The 19,721-nt window shown below is 40.3% G+C and overlaps 1 protein-coding gene across 15 annotated transcripts in view; it reads left to right on the top strand.

Moving 5' to 3' along the window:
- The window catches only part of MCTP2 (multiple C2 and transmembrane domain containing 2), a 268,239-nt gene that overhangs the window by 163,967 nt on the left and 84,551 nt on the right, over window positions 1–19,721 (top strand). For all 15 annotated transcript variants that reach the window (XM_060401994.1, XM_060401992.1, XM_042235050.2 and 12 more), the window contains 2 exons: window positions 16,268–16,369; window positions 18,907–18,981. In XM_060401994.1, the coding sequence (XP_060257977.1) occupies window positions 16,268–16,369; window positions 18,907–18,981 (177 nt within the window). The remainder of the gene's footprint in view (window positions 1–16,267; window positions 16,370–18,906; window positions 18,982–19,721) is intronic.

Here is a 19,721-nt window from a genome sequence, read left to right as displayed (position 1 = left end):
CACTGTACAACTAAAACTTTCATGCACTTAGCTGGTGAAAAGTGCTATGTAGAAAATTAAGCAGAAAATTAAGCAGGGGGAGGAGCCTTGTAGAGGATGTGTGTGGGGAAGGGATGCAATTCTCCTGTGATCTGGGCAGGGAGGGCGTCACTGGACAGGGAACATTTGAGAGAGAGCTTCAGTACGTGAGGAAGGGGATATGTGGGGAGATTTCAGGCAGGAAATCTTCAAGTTCAAAGGCTCCAGGCCAGGCGTTGGCTGTCAGATTCCAAAAATAGCCGAGTGGCCAGTGTAGATGGAATGAAGTAGGGAACAGCAGACGTGGGATAGGAAAGGATAGGGGATAGGGTGGCATGCGAGAAGACCCGGTGAGACCCCGAAGCTGGAGAGGTGAAAGGACTCTGGCTCTTCTTTAGCGGTGGCAAAACTCCTGGGAGGTTTATAGCTGGGGAGCGCTTCATTTGGTTTATACTGCATGTTTGTATACAAACGTAGCATGTGGAGAAAAAGGCCCAGATCTGAAAGGTCTCCATATGTCGAGGCAGGATGGCCTGAGCCACTTTCCCCCATAGGGACTGCAGGGGCCCAGAGACCTTAAGCTGATTAAGACATTTCAGCCACCACTGTTCAGTGAGGCTGTTTCAGTTCAGATTTATTTCCAATGCTTTGACCAATAGGTTGGGTAGTGATCATATCTTACACAGGATCTGTGTGGCTCTTCCTGATACACCTGCAACATACCTTCTCCAAATCAAATGATCCTCTACCTAAAGTGAAAGTATAAATGCAGAAGAAAGCAAGGCCATAACCCTCAGTATCTGTAATTAGCAAATTCTATTTCATTGCCCATTTTATTTTTTAATTTATATTATTCATATTGATGGTTTTCAGTGCTTATAATTATTTTAAAAGAATTCTAACTTGCGATTTAGAGGGTATGTTTTAAAATGTATTTATTTAGCTCTAGGCTTTTTTCTTTATTTAATGTCCATGAGCAATGCTTACCTAGATAGCACTGTGCTGTGCATATGGCACGGCACTAATTCTGTGACAATCTAATGAGGCATGCTTTATTATTATGACCATTTACACATGAGGAAACCGAGGCAAGGAAAGACTCCTGTAGCTGGAAAGGAGTGTGAATTAAGAAATCTCATCTAAGAGCCATCATAAGAGGAGGATGTGCTGCTATAATGAGTAGCTGTTAAGTAAATACTGTGCCAAAAGCAATAACCAGTATCTGTTTTGTGCAACCATTAGGCTCAGCGCAATGGAGGCAGAGGGCAGGTATTCAGGTGGGACACAGAGTTAAAGCCTTGGATGTCATGGGTAATGTCCATAAGGCAGACATTATAGACCTGAAATGTTAGGTGCCATATAAAGGGAACAGGAACATGCATGGTGAAAGGGCTGAATTTAACTTTGGGATGACTTTAGGAAGCAGGGTGTCTGGGCTGGCCAAGAAGGAGCAGAGTGTTGATAGGGACAGCTGGATGAGGAAGAATGAAGGCCATTCCAAGCAGAGAGCAAAGCCTAACCAGAGAAGGAGAGGGGCAAAGGAGAGGCTGCAGTCTGGGAGCAAAGAGCAGCCTTGGTGCTGCCGACTTAAAAAAAGAATTCACGGTGTGAGTTGTTCTTCAGTCGCTGAGTCGTGTTCCACTCTTTGTGACCCCATGGACTGCAGCATGCCAGGCTTCCCTGTCCTTCATCATCTCCCTGAGTTTACTCAAACTCATGTCCATTGAGTCGGTGATGCCATCCAACTCTCTCATCCTCTGTTGCCCTCTTCTCCTGCTGCCTTCAGTCTTTCCCAGCATCAGGGTCTTTTCCAGTGAATCAGCTTTTCACATCAGGTGGCCAACGTACTGGAGCTTCAGCTTCAGCATCAGTCTTTCCAATGAACATTCAGAGTTGATGTCCTTTAGGACTGACTGGTTTGATTTCCTTGTAGTCCAAGGGACTCTCAAGAGTCTTCTTCTAGCACCACAGTTTTAAAGCGTCAGTTCTTCAGCACTCAGCCTTCTTCATGGTCCCACTCTCACATCCATACATGACTAGTGGAAAAACCATAGCTTTGAATATTCGGACCTTTGTCAGCAAAGTGATGCTTATTAAAACACAGTCTAGGTTTGACATAGCTGTTCTTCCAAGGAGCAAGCATCTTTTAATTTTGTGGCTTCAGTTGCTGTCCACATTGTTTGGAGCCCAGGAAAATGAAATCTGACACTGTTTCCTTATTTTTCCCACCTATTTGCCATGAAGTATTAGGACTGGATGGCATGATCTTAGTGTTTTGAATGTTGAGTTTTAAGCCAGCTTTTTCACTCTCCTCTTTCACTTTCATCAAGAGGCTCTTTAGTTCTTCTTCACTTTCTGCCTTTTAAAGCGATATCATCTGCATATCTGAGATTGTTGATATTTTTCCCAGCAATTTTGGATCCAACTTGTGATTCATCTAGCCCGGAATTTCACATGATGTACTCTGCATATAAGTTAAATAACTAGGGTAACAATGTCCTGCCTTGATGTACTCCTTTTTTTGTGAGAGTTGCAAGTTAAGTTTTATTTGGGAGTAAAATGAGGACTATCACCTGGGAGATAGCATTTCAGACAGCTCTGAGAAACTGCTCCAGAGAGGTAGGGGGACAATCAGTATGTATGTGATTTTGGTGAAGGGGGAGTTCATGCAATCAAATGCAATATTTTTATAGAGGTTTCTGATAGTTTCGAGGAGCTGGCATCACTGTGACAGACTCTAGTGCTTTTCCAGATAGGAGGAGCTGCAAGAATTAGGCTCATAAAATCAGCTCCTGAAAATGTCTCACTATCTGAAGACCTGTTCTGCCAATTTTTCCCTGAGTACAGAGTGCCTCGTTTCTGTTCTCCACCCCGAACTCCTTCCAGGGGTGTTGAAAACCACCAGCAGCTGCACATGATTTAATTCTTGTATTAGATGGCGCCATGGCTCCATGGTGCCACTGGTGGTGGTGGTTTATTTGCTAAGTTGTAGTTTTGTCCAACTCTGAGACCCCATAGACTGTAGCCCACCAGGCTCCTCTGTCCATGGGATTCTCCAGGCAAGAGTACTGGAGTGGGTTGCCATTTCCTTCTCCAGGGGATCTTCCTGAGCCAGGGATCAAACCTGGGTCTCCTGCTTTGCAGGTGGATTCTTTTACAACTAAGCCACCAGGGAAGCCCTGGAAAGTGCCTGACAAGTGCTAATTTGTAGCTGACGGTGCCTAGCACTCAGTGTGAACAAGGAGGCAGAAAAATGCAGCTCGTGAGGGTGGAGGGAGCTCGGGGCTTATTCTTTGAGCAGGGATTACTAGAAGGCTATGGGCCTGGGATAGATATATCAGAAGTTTGCTAGGAAGAAAGTTGTGGCTCCAGGGTGAAGCAAGATATAGGGGAAGAATACTTCCTAGAGGAATTGGTTGCAACTCCAGAAATAAGCATCACAGAGAAAAGCCTCCAATTCTGTGTTCTGTGTCTCTTAGGAGAAGGATTTATTTCCCTGCTCTTTCAATATCAGAGAAAATCATAAAAATTGATTTGTTGGTGCTTCACTATTATCTCTATAGGATTTGGAACTGTACCTGAAAATACCTTTGTTGTTGTTCATGTGCTGAGTTGTGTCCAACTCTTTGTGACCCCGTGGACTGCAGCACGCCAGGCCTCCCTGTCCATCACCAACTCCCAGAGTTTGCTTAAACTCATGTCCATCAAGTCTTTGATGCCATCCAACACTCTCATCCTCAGTTGTCCCCTTCTCCGCCTGCCTTCAGTCTTTCCCTGCATCAGGGTCTTTTCCAGTGAGTCAGTTCTTCACATCAGGAGGCTAAAGTATTGGAGCTTTTGCTTCAGCATCAGTCCTCCCAATGAAAATTCAGGGTTGATTTCCTTTAGGATTGACTGGTTTGATTTTCTTATTGTCCAAGGGACTTGGACTTCAAGAGTCTTCTTCAGTACCATACCTTATCTCATGTTTAAAAATAAAAATTGTATTTCTTAGAGTGCATACTTTTTGTGATTTCACATTTTCTTAAATCAGGTTATAAACTAAAATTTGACTTACCCTTCAGAGAAAATGCAGACTACGTTTTAAAATGTCTAAGTATTAAGTATTCAAAGTACTTCAACTTTTGCTCTCTCTCAAATTGGTAACATGCTAAGTGCATCTCAGCCTATTAAATAAAGAGCCTGTTCTGAATTCAATATATCTTTTAATAAGGGTGAATATATTGGGTATGGAGAAGGCAATGGCACCCCACTGCAGTACTCTTGCCTGGGAAATCCCATCGACGGAGGAGCCTGGTGGGCTGCAGTCCATGGGGCTGCTAAGAGTTGGACACGACTGAGCGACTTCACTTTCACTTTTCACTTTCATGCATTGGAGAAGGAAATGGCAAGCCACTCCAGTGTTCTTGCCTGGAGAATCCCAGGGATGGCGGAGCCTGGTGGGCTGCCGTCTGTGGGGTCGCACAGAGTCAGACACAACTGATGCGACTTAGCAGCAGCATGTCGGGTAACTCTTGGCTCCCTTAAAATTCATATTCTAAAATCAATATATTAATGGTGGTGAATTGTTCAAAGCGTATACATGTGCTCAGGTACACGTCAGAATTGAAATAATCCAGGACGATGAGCCATCCTGCCATAGATTTTGTTTCTGTTCAACTTTTTAAGAGATTAAAAAAAATGATTATATAGATATGTAAAGCTCATGATGAAAAGCACTAGAAAATTATAATTGTGTTAGATTATAATCTGACTTTTTTTTTTCTTGGCTGCACCATACAGCATGGGAAACTTCCCCAAACAGGGATGGAACCCCTGCCCCTTGGTGGAAGCTCCAGGTCTTAACCACTGGACCACCGGGCAAGCCCTGCTAGTTCTTCATTTTTAAAATGAAGATAATGATAGTTTTTACTGCTAGGATTGCTTATATACTTATGAATTGACTATTAAAATGAAACCTGTAATATAAGATCCAGCCAATGCAAAAGCGTAATAAAAATAAATGATATTTTAACGAAGGAAATGCATTATTTGCAAGTACTAGTTATCTTAGAATATCTATAAATATAAAGAAAATTAATAGACAATATATTGGAATTTACAAAGTCAGTAATGTGTAAACAACATCAAAATTGAGAAAATGAAAACCAGTGGCCATACCCAGTGGAAAACATTTAAAAACCTTAAAAAAAGAAAATAAATAAAACCACCAAAGGGTGTAACAGCAAGAAACAAAAACTATTATAATGCTTAGAAACTATGTGAGGAAGTTCTAGAACTGTACTGAAGGACATGAGAACACTAAATAATCATTTAAATAGCTAATTAGTTGAGAACTGTTTAATGCATAAAAAGCTTGAAACATGAAGTCATTGAGAGGATAAACTAAATGGTCACTGTATTAGTGGGGTAAATTGGTTGCTTATTCATCAGGGCGAAATACATCAGCAAGTTACACGAAACACAGGAACTATTTCAAGAGGAGTTAAAGATCAAACACTTGAAAGAAACTCCATAAACAAAATGATTAAAATAGTGGAAACTGCTATACAAGCAAACTGAAAAACAGGAATGATAACAGAACTAGATTTAAGATGTCACAATGAAACAAAAATTGCCTTTGAAGATTAGAAGCCATAGGATAATTGGTTAAAAAAAGAAACTTGCAGCACAAAAACAAATAGATGACAGTAGTAATATAAAATTTCTTTTTAATCAGTAAGCAAAAGACAATTCAATCTAGCAGAAAGTTTAAATCAAAGAGGCAGAAATCTGAATAACTAATAAGCATATGAATGGCTCATGCTTTATTCAGCCACCGTCATGGTTGTTAAGATTGCAGAAGAGAAAGCCAGAGCACCTGGGTTGACACCCAGTCTCCTCCCCATAGAATAGAGTTTTGCCAAGAGAATGCATTGGTCATACAAACATCCTCTTCCAACAACACAAGAGAAGACTCTACACATGGACATCACCAGATGGTCAACACCAAAATCAGATTGATTATATTCTTTGCAGCCAAAGATGAAGAAGCTCTATACAGTCAGCAAAAACAAGACCAGGAGCTGACTGTGGCTTAGATCATGAGCCCCTTATTGCCAAATTCAGACTTAAATTGAAGAAAGTAGGGAAAACCACTAGACCATTCAGGTATGACCTAAATCAAATCCCTTATGATTATACAGTGGAAGTGAGAAATAGATTTAAGGGACTAGACCTGATAGACACAGTGCCTGATGAACTATGGACGAAAGTTTGTGGCATTGTACAGGAGACAGGGATCAAGACCATCCCCCTGGAAAAGAAATGCAAAAAAGCAAAATGGCTGTCTGGGGAGGCCTTACAAATAGCTGTGAAAAGAAGAGAGGCGAAAAGCAAAGGAGAAAAGGAAAGATATAAGCATCTGAATGCAGAGTTCCAAAGAATAGCAAGGAGAGATAAGAAAGCCTTCCTCAGCAATCAATGCAAAGAAATAGAGGAAAACAACAGAATGGGAAAGACTGGAGATCTCTACAGGAAAATTAGAGATATCCAGGGAACATTTCATGCAAAGATGGACTCAATAAAGGACAGAAATGGTCTGGACCTAACGGAAGCAGAAGATATTAAGAAAAAGTGGCAAGAATACACAGAAGAACTGTACAAAAAAGATCTTCACGACCCAGATAATCACGATGGTGTGATCACTCACCTAGAGCCAGACAAACTAGAATGTGAAGTCAAGTGGGCCTTAGAAAGCATCACTACAAACAAAGCTAGTGGAGGTGATGGAATTCCAGTTGCGCTATTTCAAATCCTGAAAGACAATGCTGTGAAAGTGCTGCACTCAATATGCCAGCAAATTTGGAAAACTCAGCAGCAGCCACAGGACTGGAAAAGGTCAGTTTTCATTCCAATCCCAAGAAAGGCAATGTCAAAGAATGCTCAAACTACCGCACAATTGCACTCATCTCACACGCTAGTAAAGTAATGCTCAAAATTCTCCAAGCCAGGGTTCAGCAATATGTGAACCGTGAACTTCCAGATGTTCAAGCTGGTTTTAGAAAAGGCAGAGGAACCAGAGATCAAATTGCCAGCATCTGCTGGATCATGGAAAAAGCAAGAGAGTTCCAGAAAAACATCTTTTTCTGCTTTATTGACTATGCCAAAGCCTTTGACTGTGTGGATCACAGTAAACTGTGGAAAATTCTGGAAGAGATGGGAATCCCAGACCACCTGACCTGCCTCTTGAGAAACCTATGTGCAGGTCAGGAAGCAACAGTTAGAACTGGACATGGAACAACAGACTGGTTCCAAATAGGAAAAGGAGTACATCAAGGCCGTATATTGTCATCTACTTATTTAACTTATATGCTGAATACATCGTGAGAAATGCTGGGCTGGAAGAAGCACAAGCTGGAATCAAGATTGCTGGGAGAAATATCAATAACCTCAGATATGCAGATGACACCACCCTTATGGCAGAAAGTGAAGAATAACTAAAAAGCCTCCTGATGAAAGTGAAAGAGGAGAGTGAAAAAGTTGGCTTAGAGCTCAACATTCAGAAAACGAAGATCATGGCATCTGGTCCTATCACTTCATGGGAAATAGATGTGGAAACAGTGTCAGACTTTATTTTTTTGGGCTCCAAAATCAGTCCAGATGGTGACTGCAGCTATGAAATTAAAAGATGCTTGCTCCTTGGAAGGAAAGTTATGACCAACCTAAATAGCATATTCAAAAGCAGAGACATTACTTTGCCAACAAAGGTCCATCTAGTCAAGGCTATGGTTTCTCCAGTGGTCATGTATGGATGTGAGAGTTGGACTGTGAAGAAAGCTGAGTGCCGAAGAATTGATGCTTTTGAACTGTGGTGTTGGCGAAGACGCTTGAGAGTCCCTTGGACTGCAAGGAGATCCAACCAGTCCATCCTAAAGGAGATCAGTCCCGGGTGTTCATTGGAAGGACTGATGCTGAAGCTGAAACTCCAATACTTTGGCCACCTCATGCGAAGAGTTGACTCATTGGAAAAGAGTCCGATGCTGGGAGGGATTGGGGGCAGGAGGAGAAGGGGACGACAGAGGATGAGATGGCTGGATGGCATCAGCGACTCGATGGACATGAATCTGAGTGAGCTCCGGGAGTTGGTGATGGACAGGGAGGCCTGGCGTGCTGCGATTCATGGGGTCACAAAGAGTCGGACACAACTGAGCGACTGAACTGAACTGAACTTCTCCCCAAACTGGCTGTGTGACTTTTGACACCTTACTTAACATCTCCACCATGAAATGATGATAATTATCACTGTACTTGCAGTGGAGATCTGTGGTGAGGATTCACATGGTTCAGTAAATGTAAAAAGCGTACACAGTAGCACACGGTAAGCACTTAATGTGTAAACTGTCACCTCATCACCTTTGTTTCAGTAGCTTAAATTCCTAAATTAGTTTAAGCCATCAGATTAACAAGTATAGTCAAGGTTTTTCAAGAACAGTGATGATCAAGTATAGCAGAGGGACTCTCTTCAATGCAGTTGGCGGGAGCATGACCTGATACAGCCTCCTAGAGGAGACTTTGGATTAAAATTTAATAGACATATCTTTATGCATTTATGTACTAGATATCTATTTTAGAGAGGTAGCTGGGGCTTGGAGAAATACAGTAATTAGCCACAGTCTCACAGATGCTAAATGCCAGAAATGGGAATTGAATTGAAGTCTCTCTGGTTTCGCGGTCCTACCGTGGCCCACTGTTAATAAACATATGACAGAAAATGTTCAGTTTCATTAGTTATAAAAAAGCACAGATTAAGACAACCTGAGGCCATTTTATTCCTATGAAATTGCTGTATATTAGATGAAAATCTGTGGTTGGCAAAGTTGCAAGGAAGTGGACAGGCTCACTCACTGGAGCCAGGAGAGTAGAAGTTAACACAGTATTTTAGGAGAGCAAGTTGGCAGTACTTGCTGAAACTGTAAAACTAGGTGTACCCTGTTACTCAATAATTCCACCTAAAATTTTTCTGGGGGAAAGCATCATGGAAATATAAGGATATCTATGTATAAAACTATCATAGTATCTGTAGCTGTTAAAAATTGGAAACAATCTTAGTTACAATGTAAGATTTGTTTTTGTTCAGTTGCTCAGTCGCATCCGACTCTTTGTGACCCCATGGACCGCGGCATGCCAGGCTTCCCTGTCCTTCACTGTCTACCAGGGTTTGATCAAACTCACGCCCATTGAGTCGATGATGCCATCCAACCACTTCATCTGCCTCCCCCTTCTTCTGCCCTCAATCTTTCCCAACATCAGGGAAGACTTTTCCAATGGAAAGAAGCTGCAAGATTGGTGAAGTTAATTACAGAATATTCTTTTCCAATGGCAGATTGATTAAGTTAATTATGGAATATTCATAAAATAAAGAACCACTCTGAATTATGGAGAAGAATCAATTTTGACAATGGAGAATGTTTCCCATACTTTTTGTCAAGTTTAAAATACAAGTGGTTAAAAAGCATATACATTAAAATAAGGCTAAAAAATCATGTTATTTCATAAGCAGCTTCTATGTACTTGTCACTGTTCTTACTGCTTTTTGCTGATTTATTTATTTCACAACAGCTGCTGAGATATGTATCTTTTTTTATTCACTCTTTACAGATTAGGAAACTGGAGAGAAGTTATGTAACTTATCCAAAATTTAATAGCCACTCTGAGCCAGAGCCAGAATTTAAACTCACTTCATCTGCCTCTAGAGCCCCAATCTTTATCCAGTACACTGTGATCTTATTTTCCTAAGATGTTGTTTAGTTGCTAAGTTGTGTCCAACTCTTTGCAAACCCATAGACTGCAGCATACCAGGCTTCCCTGTCCTTCAGTATCTCCAGAGTTGGCTTAAGCTCATGTCCATTGAGTTGGTAGGCTTTCTTGGTGGCTCAGGCAGTAAAGAATCTTCCTGCATTTCAGCAGACCTAGGTTTGGTTCCTGGGTTGGAAAGATTCCCTGGAGAACGGCATGGCTACCAACTCAAGTATTCTTGCCTGGAGAATTCCACTGATAGAGAAGCCTGGTGAGCTGTGGTCCATGGGGTTGCAGAGAGTCGGACTATCACTTTCTTAAGTTAAATACATGTTTAAAATACATTACAAATTAGAGCTGTGTGTTTGTCAAAATATGTAAAAGATAAACATTACATTTTTTCTTTTTTAAGCTATTTATGTAAACTGTACAGCATTCATACAATTAGTGTATAATAGTTTGTAACGACAGCTTACATTTTAAGGAGAGGAGTTGACAGACTTGCTGAGCAAGGCTTTCTGATTTTTTCAAAGTTCAGTGCAGGGTTTTGGATTTGGAAATGGGTGGACGCTTGCTCCTTGGAAGAAAAGCTATAACAAACCTAGACAGCATATTATAAAGCAGAGATGTTACATTGTCAACAAAGGTTCCTGGAGTCAAAGCTGTGGTTTTTCCAGTAGTCATGTTTGGTTGTGAGTGTTGGACCATAAAGAAAGCTGAGTGCTGAAGAATTGATGCTTTTAAACTGTGGTGTTGCAGAAGACTCATGAGTCCCTTGGCCAGCAAGGAGATCAAACCAGTCCGTCCTAAACGAAATCAGTCCTGAATACTCACTGGAAGGACTGATGGTGAAGCCAAGCTCCAATACTTTAGCCACCTGATGCAAAGAGATGGCTCATTGGAAAAGACCCTGATGCTGGGAAAGATTCAAAGTGGGAGGAGAAGGGGACGACAGAGGATGAGACGGTTGGGTGGCATCACTGACTCTGCGGACATGAGTTTGAGCAGGGAAGGGGAGATGTTGAAGGGCAGGGAAGCCTGTCGTGCTGCGGTTCATGGGGTTGCAAAGAGTCAGACACGACTGAGCGACTGAACGGCGACAAACGGGTGGGTTGGATTGCCTTGCTCGAAGACAGACGTGGCATATGAGGAGGGCCGGGTGGATGCATCCGGCGCTGCCTGTGCTGTTGGTGGCTGCCTCTGTCAGGGCAAATCGTGACCTCTTGGGTTTTGCAGTCTCATGTTGCTGTGACTCCTGCCATGGGAAACAGGCCTGATTCCAAGCAGGGACGTAAATAGAATCACCGCCAAGGAAAGGATAGTTCCTTTCTTCTTTCCCAGCCATGTGTCTGTCCATATCACATTTTATTGGAGTCGCTTTGCATGTGCATCAGTGGGAACCAACTGCTATATTGTGATGCCATGTGAGAATGTTTTCCCTTTTGCGTGCAGTGAAAAGCTTCTGATAGAATAAGGCTTGTTTACACCCCCCGAATGTTCTCCTTTTATTCACATGAAGGTTAAAATGAGGAGTGGGGAGGATCAATATGACTCTTCAGTTTGGATTTAGATCTTAAGTGTGTATCTTTCCTCCTTAAGCCAACGGATGGTTTTATTCATACTGATTTTGATTAACTTTGCCATTGAATCAGTTGATATCTAGTTACATCAAAGAACTTTAGAGTAAAGCATAATAATGAGAATTCTTTAAAGAGAGTTTCAGCTGAGAAAAATACTTTTTTCTGTGTCCCACATACTTTTTTATATGCCAATTTAAAACAGTTTCATTTTCTAATATAATGGATAGTATCTTTTTGACACAAAACTTAGTTTTAACATCCAACTTTTGAAAACTCCTTATATTTACTGTGCTTAAAGCTTGTGTAAGCAGATTTACAATTCTTTTATACAGAGAAAAATTGCATAGTTTAAAGGTAATTTCAGGTCAGATTAAAATCTGTTACTTGTCCTTTGGCTCTGAAATCCTGAATTGCTACTCAGACACAGACTTCCTGTGCGCTTTCATTCACTAATTTAACCAGGAATTCGTGGTTAGCATGTTCTTGATCGGGCTTCCCAGGTGGCACTTGTGGTAAAGAATCCACCTGCCAGTGCAGGAAACGTAGAAGAAGCAGATTCAATCCTAGGCTGGAAAGATCCCCTGGAGGAGGGGATGGGAACCCACTCCAGTATTTTTGTCTGGAAAATTCCATGGACAGAGGAGTGTGAGGCTATAGTCCAAAGGGTTGCAGAAGAGTCAGACGTGACTGAAGCAACTTAGCAGTCATGCACATACTCATGTTCTTGATAAAAGTCTGCTGATATATCATTTTGTTTCTGAAAATAAGGTAAAGCAACATGGGAATGCCCATTTCCCTGATGGTGAAAGTTTTATTCCTAATTAGGTTACATCTGTATTACCATCCTACTGTGCTGCCTTCCCCAGATGATTGCTTGGTATCTGTGCTTCTTACCTATGAAAAGGTGAGGCTGCAAAGGTGTGTGATAAGTCCCTATGAAGAGTTCTCTTATTCAATAAAGTTAAAGACATTATCTATTATTCATTCTTCTATTTGAGTGAAATGAAATCCTCTCCAAAATCAATCCAGGAAGACTCTCCTGTTGAACTGAGAGACTTCCTTTTGTCATAAATTGAAAATGGTATCATTCCTTTTTGCCTCGGGTGACAGAGATCTTGGGTCTTAATTGAAGTGCCTTTCTCATACCTAAAGATAAAAGTATATATAGATTCTCTGCCCCAAGTTATTTTTTTGGCTCTGCTTTGTCTGTTTTCATAGAGGTTTTAACATTAGAAACTGTTAAAAATAATTTTCACAGTTAAGTATAAACAATATAGTCCTCAACTAAAAAAATATATTCATCTTTTATTTTTTTTATTATATAAATACTGTGATGTAGGAGTTTGGCAAGTTGAGATGTTGTGGAACTTTTTATCCTATGTTCATATGTTGAAAGTTCAATTATATATAAACCTTGGAAAATGGAAATATTTTGAAAGTTTCTTTGGTTACTATTTCAGTATTAGTTATAACACTAAATGTTCAATGTATTGATCTGTGCTTAACTCAAGCATATCCCAGACACAAAGTAGTCTATTTCCTCTCTCTCACTGTTTATCTTTTCCTCAAAGATATTTCTTATAGAGGACAGACTGAAAAAGCGGAATCAACCAAATATTCATAAATAGGAGGATTCGCAAATTGTCATTTATTCAGATTGTGAAACTTACATAGCAGTTTAAAGAAATGAGAAATATACTAATACAGTCATTATCAAGTCATATTGATAGACAAAAAATGAAACTGCAAAATATATTCAGTTTAGCACAAAAATTTTAAAATACATTTTTCTCAAGAATGTAATTATGAAAAAAAAGAATGTAATTATGAATATAGATTCTCAAAAGATTTTAGAGATTCCTATATAATTTCCTTCTCCAGGAAGGAATGGTAGTATTTATGGACATCCAGAAGAACTTTTTTTATGTCATGTTTCAATCTTTTACACATTTTTAAACTTGGAATTTCTATATTTAAAAGTAATATATTAAAGTGCCAAACATGAATAGCCTTAATTATATCTCTAACTTTAAAAACAGCATTAATGTCCTAGGTGGATTCTGTGCTTTGCTGACACAATTCTAGGACATTGAGAAAGAGGAAACGATCATTTACCCAAAATAATAATTTAAAAAAACTTCTTTTACTATGAAATGTTTCTTTTTATACAGATATCTCTTGTTCTGTTGCCCTTCCCGAAGCGTTAAGAAATCATGGAAATTTTAAGATAACGGTACAATGACTGTGGGTTGAGGCAAAGCTAAATTGGACCAAAGTCAGTTTGGCAAATTGTCATGCTGTCTTTGTATTTATTTCTTTCAACTTTAACACCCACAATTTATTAAGTGAGACAGAGGATACAAGAGGAAGCTCAGAATCCTGTTTGGATACCGTTTAGGAAGGAAGCCAGGTCTTTATGGGGCAGCCCCTTCCTCTTCGCCACTGGCCAGGAAAACCATCTTTCTGTTTAAAACCTATTCAATCTGAGAGAGGTGGGGTGACTTCGGGAAGGAAGGTGACCTCTCCCTTGTAAAGTGGAAAGGCTCTGTCCCCCACCCGCCCCACGCCGTGACTTATTCAACTCATTTCCACCACTGTTTATGAGAACACTTGTGTTGAATGCTTGTAGTGACAGCAGTAGTCATTTAAAATATAGCTCAAACGTCATGCCCTCAAATTTCCTATGTTCTTTCAAATCTTTGATCATTACAATCCCAAATGGATCTTTTGGTCAGCTCAAGTTTGCCTGTGCCCTGTTAGAGTTAGCAGAGATGTTTCGAACAAACCAGAAGTTTAATAATACATATGCTACTCTGGCGTACAATATAAGCATTGCTGCTTGCTATCAAATCTGAAAAGAAAATGCCTTAATGGGAGCCAGGTCATTTCCAAAATGATACAGTGATGTTTTTCTAAGGTGCCTTAATTTCTGGGGTACATAAGTAGTTTGATATATGAAACTGATGTACATGCTAGCTGAGGAAGGCCATCAGTGGAACTTATTTAAACTTTGATGGTTTTTTAGCATATTGTCCTTTTAAAATGTATTTGAATTTTTACCTCAACTTTAGCTATGCTGATTTATTTAATTTGCTTTGTATGTGGCTGTGAAATACTGGTCATTCTTTAAAAACTGGCTCCTTAATTCATTTCTTTAAGGTATTTTGTAAGATTTGTATAAAATAATATCTTTATATTTTATATTTTATAAATGTTTTTATGAAACTATTTTAGAAGATCAATGATAGAAATTGTAAGGACCTAATAGAAGTAGAAGAAATTAAAAAGTAGTGGCAAGAATACACAGAAGAACTACACACAAAAAAGTTCTTAATGACCCAGGTAACTATGACAGTGTGATCACTCACCTAGAGCAAGACATTCTAGAGTACAGAGTCGAGTGGGCCTTAGGAAGCATTACTGTGAACAAAGCTGGTGGAGGTGATGGAATTCCAGCTGAGCTATTTAAAATCATAAAAGATGATGTTGTTACAGTGCTGCACTCAATATGTCAGCAAATTTGGGAAAATCAGCAGTGGCCACAGGAATGGAAAAAAAGTCAGTTTTCATTCCAGTGAAATGGAAGGAAATCTATGACATACCTAGACAGTGTATTAAAAAGCAAAGACAATCACTTTGCCAACAAAGGTCCATGTAGTCAAAGCTATGGTCTTTCCAGCAGTCATGTATGGATTAAGAGTTGAACCATAAAGAAGGCTGAGTGCTGAAGAATTGAGGCCTTTGAGTTGTGGTGTTGGAGAAGACTCTTGAGAGTCCCTTGGACAGCAAGTCCCTTGGACTTATCCTAAAGGAGATCAGTTCTGAATACTCACTGGAAGGACTGATGCTGAAGCTCCACTACTTTGGCCACCTGATTGAAGAGCCAACTCCCTGAAAGTGATCCTGAGGCTGGAAAAGATTGAAGGCAAAAGGAGAAGGGGTCGACAGATGAGTTGATGAGATAGCATCACCAGCTCAATGGACGTGAATGAGATAGTGAAGGACGGGGAAGCCTGGCGTGCTGCAGTCCACGGGGTTGCAGAGTCAGACCCTGCTTTGCGACTGAACAGCAACAATTTTATAAGATATATTTAATATTTTTATAAAATATAATACTGTATTATAATTAAGACATTCTATCCTACAATCCTTTTTTGGAAATAACTGTAAGTTTTCAGAAATGTTGCAAAGATGATACAGAGTTCCCATGTACCCTCACTGAGTTTCTTCTCATGCTGACATCTTACATAGCCGTGATGCATTTATCAAAACTAAAAAAAAAAACAAAAAAACCTGACATTATCCATTACTATTATTAACTAAACTCTGGTCTTTATTTGGATTTCACCAGTTTTTCCACTAATGTCCTTTTTCTGTTCCAGGATCCAACCCAGGGTACCACATGGCGTTTTGTCATCTAATCTCCTTAGTCTTCTGACTTGCGACAGTTTCCAAGTTTTCCCTTTTCCCATGACCTTGGCAGTCTCAAGTAGTACTTGCCAGAAATTTTATAGAATATTCATCATTTCTTAACAAAAATGTTTAACCTCTGGGATTTTTGAACGAAAGCCCTGGTAGACTTAGTAATAGTTTGTACCACCAATTTTCCACTCATATATCAGTTTCAGCCTGGTGATTATTTCTTTTTAAATTTTTCTTTTATTTTTTTATTCATTAATTTTTTTATTGGAGAAGCCTAGTGATTGTTACTTTAGCTTCTTATCAGCTATAGAAGCACTTTAGGATTAAAAGTTGATTTATGATTAATATTTATATGGTTTAATTTTGTTTAATATTGGCTTCAACTGTGAATACATTTTACATTCTCAGTGTTGGCAGCTTGTTCAGTTTAAACCCCACAGAAAGTTTGTGTTTTATCTGTTGTTTATCAGATTCGAGATGGACAAACAAACTGTTACGTGCTGAAGAATAAAGATTTAGAACAAGCTTTTAAAGGAGTTATTTACTTGGAGATGGACCTCATATATAATCCGGTAAGTCTAACTAGACTACCTCCCAACTTCTTTGTACCAAAAGTAAAAGGTGGCCAACCTAAAGAGATTCAAATCATTATAAAATGTTTCAGAATTTTTACTGCTACAGAGAAAATAGTGTTTTGAAATTTAGCCAAAAAAAATCAGTGCTGGACAGTCTCATATAAATCCTGTTGGCCCAGTAGAATTGATGGTGTGTAATTCTCAATAAATCAATGTATACATGTGTTCCCCATCCTGAACCCCCCTCCCTCCTCCCTCCCCATACCATCCCTCTGGCTCATCCCAGGGCAGTGTATACCTGTGGCGGATTCATGTTGATGTATGGCAAAACCAATACAATATTGTAAAGTAATTAACCTCCAATTAAAATAAATAAATTTATATTAAACAATAAAGAAGTAAATGTAAAAAAAAAACAACAAGAAATAAGAGGGAAATTAGGTTCTTGGCTTTATTACCTTTAATCTTCTTCCACTGATGATTGAATAGAGATGTTTTCAAGCCTCTGTGTTATTTAACTATTATAGTAGATGCTCTGTAATCAGACATTATCAGGACAAATCGTTAATGGAAAACAGCAGTAAAAGGAGGATTTTTAAAAAATCCTTTTTTAAAAAAGTGCAGCTTGCACTTTTAGCATAAGATAAAATACGTGACTATATATTCCCTGCCAGTCTTTAGTTGCAGACCTGAAACCTTTTTTCTAATAGCATAGACTTAATATTTTTAGTTCTACAGTGTATTCCTTGCATACATACACCTATAACATCTTTAAATTCTAATTTCAGTTTCTTGAAAGTGGAGATATTCTTTAAAGACACAGAACAGTCTGAATGTGGAATCCCTCTAGGTTATTTTTGCATAAAATCATCACCTCAGTAGCAGTGTCTTTGTAGTAACTGGCCTTTCTCAACACTTTCCAGAACAACACTGATTTCAAGTCTTTTGGTCTGTATTAAGGCCTCCCTGGTGGCTCAGCAGTAAAGAATCTGCCTGCAACGCAGGAGACCCGGGTTCAATCCCTGGGTCGGAATGGTCCCCTGGAGAAGGAAATGGCAACCCTCTCCAGTATTCTTGCCTGGAGAACTCCATGGACAGAGGAACCTGGCGCGCTACAGTCCATGTTGTCTCGAAAGAGTCGGACATGGCTGAGCAACTAATACTTGTATAATATATCAATAATCTCTATAATAGAATTACAGTATTGGACAAAATTGGCAGAAACAGGTTTACGAATTAGTGCATTTGGTTCTGATGGACATACAGTTCAACTGTTGGGAGCAGAAATTCCTAGGCGTGTGGGAACGTGGCTTACTTAGCTGTGAGCATTCCTTTGTCATAGTATCAGCAGCAGGTTCTAGAACAGGAAGGGACAGCACAGGTTAGTTAGTGGGGTCCATGATTATAGGAGAGTGGTGCCTTTACAGTAATTAGAAGAACGGCTGCCATTTATTACCCACCTACGATGTCCCAGGCCCTGATACTGTTCCATTTCATTCCCAGAAGAAGCCTGGTCCATAGCAATCATGAGTGTCATCTTATGATGAGCAAATGGAATTAAAGAGGAGAACTGATTTGCTAATAGATGAGTGAGTTTAGGATCCAGACGCAGGTCTTCCCGACTCTTCTCCCTGATGATGCACTGCTGGTTCTTTGCCTTGTTTAGGAGATTATTCATAAAATCAGTAGCGGGGAAGTTCGATACTTTATTCCTAGACATGTTAGGACTCTGGGCACAGGCTCCAGTACGCGGGTCTGCTGTTACTTCCTCTTCTTCCCCATTAAACGTTTCCCTTTGAGGGGAACCTCTGGTGTGCGTTACACACAGATCACCCTGCATCTCCTGTTTCCTTCTGGCAAGGGCTTGTATATAGAATATGCATGCATGTAAAACTGGAGTTTTAGGAGGGAAAGAGCCTCAAGGCCACACCTGTTAGTTCAGTAATGTTCTAGTTATCCATCTGATGTAGAAGAGAAGGACTTGAATTTGACTTTTGAGTCATTTGGACAAACCGCAGAATCTCTCTGACCCTCAGTTTATTCCCTAAAAACAGGACTAAGATGACTCATGTACTTATTTTTCTGGATCATTAAGAGGAAATGAGATTCTCTATGGAAAAAAAAAATGTTTTTATGAGCCGGAAACTGATTTTCACATTGCAAGGTATTACTGACAAAAGGGATAGTTCAAAACCATGATGTGAAGGGAAGTTTGACTTTTAGAGACTTTAGTTGGAGGACGTCGTGAGTCAACCTCTGCAGTGGCTTAAAAAAATCTCTTCAGTTTGCAGCGTGGGAAGAGCCCCCACGAGTCTCCAGTCTGACCTCCAGTCTCATCACTCATGACAGTGATGTTCATGAAGTGAGAACCCAGAAGCCCTGCAGAGCACCAGGGCACCCCTAGGTCTCTGCTCCCCACCCCTTCCCAAGCCCTTAGGGTCAGAAGGTGTTGGTTTCTAGGGCTTCTCAGTCATTCGAGAGAGAGTGAAATCCATCTCAATGCTTCTGTTTTTAACCCTGATGTTTCTTTCTAGATCAAAGCAAGTATTCGGACCTTTACTCCTAGAGAAAAGCGGTTTGTTGAAGATAGCCGCAAGCTGTCCAAAAAGGTAGGTCAGGGCAGTAACCTGGCTTGTTGGTGCACTTAGCACCAGCACCTGGAGTACTTACTGCTCATGACTTGGTCTCATCTCCCCTCCCTCTCATTCCTCCTCCCTCTCATTCCTCCTCCCTCTCATTCCTCCTCCCTCTCTCCACTTTCCCCCCCATCATCTCCCCTTTCCTCCCTAGATGAGGACTTGGGTTGGATTCAATAAAGAAGGGAAAGACTGAGAACATATCTGTTGGATGATGCAGGGAGTGTCAGCCCCCCGTTCATCCCTGAACCGTGTTGTAAACAAGAATTCTGAGCACCAAGCCTCCATAAACCTCCTGAGTATCCCTGGCCTCTCCACCCTCCTTCCATCACAGCCATGCTTTTCTCCATCCTTGCACATTTCAGAGAGGCATTTTGCTTATGACGTCCATCATACAATTAAGCTGGTGGCTCTTTCAAGATGTCCAGCCTCAGATTCACCCACAGATCCTCCCACTTCTGTTTTGCCTAAATTTGAGATGTATCAGCATTTTACCCCCGGTGGAATTAATCCTCACTCCCCCTGCCAGGGGCCCTTAATTCCTCTCTCATCAGCTCAACAGAAAGTGAAGATCAGGGCTGAGTAGAGGAAGTTTCACATTTTTCTTACCACGACCTTTGCAATTTTTTTCAGAGCCCCTCCCTGTTCTAGTCCAAGCGGTTCAGGATTCCTCTCTGTACTTATTGTCCCTCTTCAGTTGTGTAACAGCGTGT

The sequence above is a fragment of the Ovis aries genome, chromosome 18 (assembly GCF_016772045.2).
Source record: "Ovis aries strain OAR_USU_Benz2616 breed Rambouillet chromosome 18, ARS-UI_Ramb_v3.0, whole genome shotgun sequence".
NCBI lineage: Eukaryota > Metazoa > Chordata > Mammalia > Artiodactyla > Bovidae > Ovis > Ovis aries.
This window is presented reverse-complemented; position numbering and strand designations above follow the sequence as displayed.